Source organism: Salvelinus fontinalis, unplaced genomic scaffold (genome assembly GCF_029448725.1).
Source record: "Salvelinus fontinalis isolate EN_2023a unplaced genomic scaffold, ASM2944872v1 scaffold_0374, whole genome shotgun sequence".
NCBI classification, from domain to species: domain Eukaryota; kingdom Metazoa; phylum Chordata; class Actinopteri; order Salmoniformes; family Salmonidae; genus Salvelinus; species Salvelinus fontinalis.
The window spans coordinates 111,855-120,350 of NW_026600583.1; the positions used below are offsets into that span (position 1 = coordinate 111,855).

At 41.2% G+C, this 8,496-nt stretch overlaps 1 protein-coding gene across 1 annotated transcript; it reads left to right on the forward strand.

The window, feature by feature from the left end:
• Positions 1-1,267: 1,267 nt before the first annotated feature.
• On the forward strand, positions 1,268-8,444 carry syap1 (synapse associated protein 1). The gene is made up of 9 exons (XM_055913736.1): positions 1,268-1,607; positions 1,787-1,905; positions 2,066-2,132; positions 5,984-6,057; positions 6,218-6,357; positions 6,701-6,852; positions 7,020-7,081; positions 7,228-7,381; positions 7,853-8,444. Exons 1-9 carry the CDS (start codon positions 1,400-1,402, stop codon positions 7,978-7,980), a joined length of 1,104 nt encoding a protein of 367 aa, XP_055769711.1. The 5' UTR covers positions 1,268-1,399; the 3' UTR covers positions 7,981-8,444.
• Positions 8,445-8,496: the final 52 nt, after the last annotated feature.

Sequence of the window (8,496 nt, forward strand, 5' to 3'; positions counted from 1 at the left end):
GTGAGAGGAAGCCCAGTGGCCCGCAGTGGGAGAAGATGGAAATCGATGGATTTTGGCCGAGATTCTGCACATTTTCTCATCGACTAAACATTTGATCTCAATACAGTTTTCTGTTCCCAAAATTAGAATATGTTACGAACAGAGTGGACTAAGTTTTGTAGACTTTGCCCTCTGCCAAAGTTGTAAAAATCGCGTTGATTAGGAGTACGAAGGCGAATTGAGTTATTGCAGTGCACTTTACAGAGTAGGCGTTCCTTAATGGTAATATGCAACTACGTGCTAGAACGCGCCAATATAATCTCTCTAGCTCGTGCTTGGCTCTGTCTACCACCTTGCTTGTTCTGCCCACTACAGTCATTTGTTCCCGTTTGAAACGACAGGCTGTGGTCCATCTTGGTTTAATTATAAATACGATTTTATTTAACCACTCGGACCTCGGAAATCTCCGACGTTAGAGCATTCAAGCAGAGACATGTTTGAGGAGATGGAAAACCGTATGAACGCACAATGTGTTCGTTGCCCATGCATCGTCAATGGGCCGCGTGGTGCATTCTGGGACAAGGAGAGTTCTCCTTCAAAGAGTGAACGGGAGTTAATTGGGCGCTAGCTCAAAAACCCAACATTAGCAGGAATTTCGTCAAAAAGAAGTACAAAATGCAACTATCTTCCAAGATGTGAGATAATTAACTTGTTCTCCGTAATATCATATAGCTTTGGAATCATGATATTACGTACTTTTGAGGAAAATAGGTACGTTTCTCGACTAATACCCTGACGATTAGCCCAGCAACCGTGTGACGCAGTATGACAACGTGACCGCAATTGGTTGACAGTCTATTAATTGACAATGGAATTCCTATCTCATCCTTTCTCTAATATCGCTGGTTCAAGACAACCGCGAACTCGAGAAAAAAACAAGCCCGACCTGAAGATCACTGACTTCTTGATTTGACATCGTTTTTTCTGAGTTCCCAGTTCCCAAAGCACCAATACTTCCTCATTTGTTTCGTATCACTGTCTAATTAAACAATGAAAAGGGACATCACTGTCACCTGTTGGTGTGGAATGAGAAATAGTGAATAAAATACGAAAAATACAGTGGGACAGCTTGGAGAATTCTCTGGCAAGCGGTCCATTTTTTCTTCTTAAATAACACACTGTTGTTCGAATCTAACATTTGATCTGATAGCATCTATCGTTTTGTAACAATATCGCTAACATTTCCCAGATGTATCAGCAGGCGGCAGTAATGCGCTCGTTTTGTATTTATTGTGAAAAAAAGAACAAGAATAGCACCGCTTCCTGGTGACGTAAACACAGAACCATGAAGGTACAATTATAAGCATTTAGTTTACAATCGATTTTCTATCATAGCTACACCCGAAAGACATCGGCGAAAATGTTCAAAGGGTGGGGAACGTGGCTGGGTATAGAGAACACATCGACGACAGAGGAGAGCGAAGTGGCTGACGTTGCTGTGGAGGAGAAAATTGTTCAAGACCAAAATGAAGTAAACAAACAACACGAACCTCCAGCAACAGAAGAACTGGGGCAGGAGGACGGAGACACCGTCCAACTCATCTCTCAGCAAGCTAAAGGATTCGGTGGTAAGGAAGATTATAGATGGTTTTAATTTATATTCATGTGAAAAGTGATGAACAGACTAATAATGATTTATGTAGGCCTAAGAGACAACAATACATTGTTTGCCTGCCAAAACTTGAATGACAATGCCATCTGAAGCTGAGAAAGTGATCCAGGTTTTATATCCCTGTTACATATACAGGCTTAATATTCAACTTTGCCAGCAATGCCACTAAGAAGATCTCCAACTCTGTGGCAGAGACTGCACACACCATCAAGAAGAGCGTGGAAGAAGGGAACATAGATGGAATTTTTGACAAGGTGCATGGCATGCTAAACTTTCCTGAATTCTGTTTGACAAGGAGGATGTTTTAGTGTTGCTATATAACACCCTCTCTGGTGTGAGCTCAAAACCGCTGATTTCTTGAAGCTTTGAGGTTTCTGTCTTGTAACATCACATGCCTGTGTTTCTGTTTTCCAGACTATTTTGGGAGATTTCAAAAAAGAACAGGACAAATTTGTCCAAGAAAAGAAAGCTAAGAAGTCAGGTCAGTGTGGAGACATAACATCATACCCACTTGAGATTAGCTGACCTTCCACTCCTTGTACTCTGTCCTCAAATCAACATTTGTCACGTGCACAGCAAGGTTATTATTGTTTAGTGTTTTTATATTAGTTTCTATTTCTATTCATTTTCAGATTTGTATTTGACCTTCGGTTTATTTTGTTTTCAGATCCACTTGATTTGTTTTTATTTGGTTAATGTTTTATGAACATATTTCTATTTTGGTTTTCATATTATTTTGTTTTAGTGTTAGGGACAGACAGTAGTCTTTGTGTTGTATAGTTGTTTTGTTTTAGGGGATGTCACTTCCTGCCACAATAATAGGTTTTTATAGTCCCGTACCCCTTCAAACATTCAACCTCCCGCTGCGTACCCCCTCTAGCACCAGGGTCAGCGCACTCTCAAATGTTGTTTTTTTGCCATCATTGTAAGCCTGCCACACACACACACACACACTATACAATACATTTATTAAACATAAGAATGAGTTTGTCACAACCTGGCTCGTGGGAAGTGACAAAGAGCTTTTATAGGACCAGGGCACAAATAATAATATAATAATAATAATCAATAATTTTGCTCTTTATTTAACCATCTTACATATAAAACCTTATTTGTTCATCGAAATTGTGAATAACTCAACACAGGTTAATGAGAAGGATGTGCTTGAAAGGATGCACATAACTCTGCAATGTTGGGTTGTATTGGAGAGTGTCTCAGTCTTAAATCATTTTCAACACAAAGTCTGTGCCAGTATTTAGTTTTCATGCTAGTGAGGGCCAAGAATCCACTCTCATATAGGTACATGGTTGCAAAAGGCATAACAGCACGATTTGCCAAGGCAGGATACTCTGAGCGCAGCCCAATCCAGAAATCTGGCATTGGCTTCTGATTTAAATTAAATTTTCACAGAACCGCTTGTTCCAATTTCGATGAGGCTCTTGTTCAGATATCGGTAAGTGGACTGGAGGCAGGGCATGAAAGGGATAACGAATCCAGTTGTTTGTGTCATCCGTTTCAGGAAAGTACCTGCGTAATTGCACACCCAACTCAGGTGCTTCACTATATCACATTTAACATTGTCCGTAAGCTTGAGTTCATTTGCACACAAAAAATCATACAATGATGGAAAGACCTGTGTGTTGTCCTTGTTAATGCAGACAGAGAAGAGCTCCAACTTCTTAATCATAGCCTCAATTTTGTCCCACACATTGAATATAATTGCAGAAAGTCCCTGTAATCCTAGATTCAGATCATTCAGGTGAGAAAAAACATCACCCAGATTGGCCAGTCGTGTGAGAAACTTGTCATCATGCAAGCGGTCAGACAAGTGAAAATTATGGTCAGAAAAGAACATTTTAAGCTCGTTTCTCAATTAAAAAAAAAAAGTGTCAATACTTTGCCCCTTGATAACTAGCGTATGTTGTAAAAGCGTTGCATGGTCGCTGCCCATATCATTGCATAGTGCAGAAAATACACGAGAGTTCAGGGGCCTTGCTTTAACAAAGTTAACCATTTTCACTGTAGTGTCCAAAACATATTTCAAGCTGTCAAGCATTCCCTTGGCAGCAAGAGCCTCTCGGTGGATGCTGCAGTGTACCCAAGTGGCATCGGGAGCAACTGCTTGCACGCTCCACTATGTCTCCCTGATACGGCTTTTGCGCCATCAGTACAGATGCCAACACATCTTGACCACCAAAGTCCACTTGATATCACAAAGCTGTCCAGTACTTTACAAATATCCTCTCCTATTGTCCTGGTTTCCAGTGGTTTGCAGAATAAGTCTTCCTTAATTGACCTCCCATAAACGTAACAGACATATACCAGGAGCTGTGCCAGGCCCGCCACGTCTGTTGACTCATCCAGCTATAACACATAGAATTCACTGGCTTGTATGCAAAGCAGTAATTGTTTCAAAACATCTCCTGCCATGTCACTGATGTGTCGTGAAACAGTGTTGTTTGATTGAGACATTGTCTGTATAGTTTTTTTGGGCCTTTCCCCCAGCAATGTCCCAGCCATATCAACAGCAGCAGGAAGAATTAAGTCCTCCACAATAGTATGGGGCTTGCCTGGCCTAGCCACTCGATAGCTCACCATATAAGACGCTTCTAGCCCCTTCTTATTAATGCTATCTGTTGCTTTTATACATGTCTTACTTCTCGCTTAAACTCCCGTGGCTTATTTTTCAAATGGTCATGTTTTGTTTCTAAATGTCTGCGCAAGAGTGAAGGTTTCATCGAGTTGTGAGATAGTACTTTTGCACATTTAACACACTGTGGCTGAGGAAAGGCACTGCTCCCAATATAAGTGAACCACAAATCAATGTAGTTCTCATCATATTTGCGCCTCTTCGATGGTCCAACGTCCCTGTCTGTTGTTCGGTGCTTCCCCGGGTAAGGGGCCAAGTAGCTCTTCGGCTGCATCAGATTCACAACTGTCAGTGTCCGTGCTAGCTGGGCTAACAAACCATTTTCAAGCAAACGGAATAAGCAGTAGCTACTTAAGGACAGTTAGTGGAATTCCTGCGAGAGAGTAACGGTTAATGTGATTGGATGTTAATTATTTGACTAGGCTACCTGTAGTTGACATTGTGTTGTTATTTCGCTGAACTCTAACGTTAGATGGTTTAATTTTATTTTTTGGCAGTGAAACGAGGCAACTCAGGCGAGAAAAAAACCTCACCCAAATGTATAGCCCCGTTGGAAAATATACATAGACTGTTTGAAAATGTGAACCAGGTTTTTATTTGGCGTACCCGTTTGGAATGCCTGACGTAGGTCATATGTATCCAACTCATCACATGGAGGGCCGAGTGTCTGCGGGTTTTCGCTCCTCCTTTGTACTTGATTGATGAATTATGGTCACTGATTTAGTAAAAAAACTCCCCTCACCTGGTTGTCTAGGTCTTAATTGAAAGGAAAAACCAGCAGACACTAGGCCCTCCTTGGAATGAGTTTGACACCCCTGACGTAGATGCACAAAGTAAACAGTAGTAGTGGGTCAATTTCTTCCAACAACCAGGAGAGTTGAAGCGAGGTTAAACTTCTCTGCTGTTTTGGTCCCGTAGCTACCATGTTGTAGCAGTGTGAAGAGCAGATACTCTGGGTGACCGTGTGAGAGCAGTCTTGCGTCGTGCTCATTTCAGTGGCCGCGTTAGAGCGGATCACTTTTGTCAAGTCATTCTGGGAGGGAAATTGTCCGACTTGAGTCTACATGCCTTGTTGTTGGAAAAGCACATTAGTGTCTGACTTTTGGCTGTCGCAGATGCACCTCCCCCGACTTCACTCCTCGACTTTCGTCTACAGGAATTTGCTTTAGCCTTACCACTCAGTATGGCTACAGCCATTTAAAGTATAATTTCAGTATAGTTTTAGTTTTTCAAACGGGTTGGCTAATTATTTTATTTCAGTTTACTAAATTGTTTTTCATGATTCGTTTTAGTTAACTATAATAAGCACAGGACACAACAGGTGTAAACAGTCAAGTGAAATGCTTACTTACAAGCTCTTTCTCAACAATGCCGTATTCAATATCAAGGTAAAGAAATAGAAACGTGTCATCCAGAATAGATTCTTTAAAGAAAAAAAGAGAACAGAACCGATGCTAAGTCAGGTAACACAATAAATAAAACCCACGGGAGAATGTACTCTACAGGCCAATACCAGCACCATATCAATGTGCAGGGATACTGGTGATACATGACACAGAGTAGAATGTTAGCTAAACAGACTGGCAACCAGACTATCTTGAGATGATATACCAGTAAACATGATCATAGTTCTACATACATACATGGTGGAATTAAAATGGTTTCTTGTTGTTCCCTTCCAGACACAGCTGTACCACCATGGGTTGGCTACAGTGAGGAAGAGACCATGCAGCACCAGATCCTGGCTTTGTCCGCTGTTAGTAGCATTTCTAACATTGTCTGTCCACATAGTGCACTTACAGTTTGTGATTTGATTCCATCACTTGGATCTCATCACTGTCAGAGTGCATTGTGTCGATTGTACCTTTTTCAATTTGATTTAAATTCAACACAACTTTATTGATCTGTTATTCCAGGACAGGAGGAACTTCCTGAGAGACCCACCAGCTGGAGTTCAGTTCCAGTTCGACTCTGAGCAGATGTATCCTATCGCCATGGTGATGCTGCAGGAAGATGAGCTACTGAACAGGATGCGCTTCGACCTGGTCCCCAAACAGTCAGCAGACAGCCATTACAAATCTAATGCATTACAAATCCATTATTGCACTTCAACCCAGAGTTATTTACAGATACAGATTGCAGGCATAAAGTTGGCCTGTTGGCTAATGTTGGTTGATGCCAGTCCTGTGCAATGATAAGCCTCTTAGAACCAGCCAGATTGCTGCGTTCAAGTGAAAAAGAATGGTGAGCTGTCGCTCAATCAGACTGGTTCACAAAGCTTTGACCAGCCATTGAAATTGGAAGAACTGTACACATGTTTCCATTCATATCAAGTTATAGATGAACCCTTAAGTATATGTGTATGTTACTTTTACATATTCAATGCTCTGTATGTTTAGAGTGAAGGAGGATGTGTTCTGGAGGAACTACTTCTACCGTGTGTCCCTGATAAAGCAGTCGGCCCAGCTCACTGCCCTGGCAGCACAGCAGCAGGCTGTAGACAACAGAGAGGAGCAGAAGACCATCAGCCCGGAGGGTGTCAGCCTCACAGGTACTCTATTCTGTTCTATGCTTGGTCAGAATTCAGTTTGTGATCCTGACAAGTCCCTACCTAAAAACACTGCATTGGTGTTATGTGCAAAGCAGAGCAATTGGTGAACTACTGTCAAGCAACAGTTTAGAGCCTAACTTCTGTTTCATGTTGTTGTTATCATGCAGAAAATACCATCAGACCACAAACCCCTCCAGTATCCATTAGTGACATTCCCAAGAGTGGAGAGGTGAGTCAATGTTTTGTTTTTCTGAAGAAAAGTCAGTCCCTTTGAATAATTCTGTGTACGTCTATATATAGACCACTGAAATACTGTGTAAATATCAAGTCAAATGTATGAAAGAGTCTGGATTCTCTTTTAATGTTGTTAAACAGCAGGAGGAAGAGGAGAATGAGATCTCCACCAGCCCTGGGGTCTCTGAGTTTGTGAGCGATGCCTTTGACTCCTGTAACATCGACCATGAAGACCTGAGGAAAGAGATGGAACAGCTGGTGCTGGACAAGAAGGAGGACGCTGCAACTCCAGAGGGTCAGTTCTAGAACTATTAGCTCATATCTAGAGTAACAAACAACCAGCAAGAACTCCAGAGGTTTCATTCTAGAACTATTAGCTCATATCTAGAGTAACAAACAACCAGCAAGAACTCCAGAGGTTTCATTCTAGAACTATTAGCTCATATCTAGAGTAACAAACAACCAGCAAGAACTCCAGAGGTTTCATTCTAGAACTATTAGATCATATCTAGAGTAACAAACAACTATCAAGAACTCCAGAGGTTTCATTCTAGAACTATTAGATCATATCTAGAGTAACAAACAATTATCAAGAAATCCAGAGTTCTATTGGTTGATTTCACTGGAACCTGGAAAGGGCTTGGATTTAATATATAATGGCTCAGGTGGTAGAGCTGGATGTTGCATTAGAGGAGAGTGAATGACATGTTTAGTTATTTTCTCTTCAGTCTGTAGCATTGTTCTCATAATGCTGTTATTTGTTCAGAGGAGACAGCGGACTGGGAGAAGGAACTCCAGGCAGAGTTACAGGAGTATGAGGTAGTGACGGAGGCAGACAACAAAGATGACAACTGGGATAAAGAGATCGAGAAGATGCTTCAGTCGGACGAGTAGAGTGATGACCGACCCATCTTGCTTCAGTCTAGTATCTCTGATATGAGAGAGAGCACCATGAAGGATCAGAAACCATGATAGTGTCTTAGTCTAGACCATAGAAATAGAATGGTATAGAAATGAAGGGAACTGCTGCATACAAACCATAAACTGTTTGTTTCAGCACACTCTAGAATGGGAACATCTGTGGGGTATATTCTGATCTGGTGGTGGTCAGGTGTTGAAATACTGTGTAATATACATTTTCTGTCTGTACAGTTTAGTGGCTGGCTGACATTTTAGCTGTGAACGTTTATGGGCGAGGAGGCAACTGACATATTGCATATTGTTATTTTTTCTCTATTCTGTTTTCTTTTTCTGGAATTCTTTCACAGTTGGAATGTGTACATCTATCCAAATAATACTTGTTTCTGTGCTACTCAAATCCTGTCTTCAGTTTTTCCCTAATAAATATACTTCTTTCCTATTGTCTAAATGTATTTTCTTAATGAAAAATACAGACAGATTGTTATATCT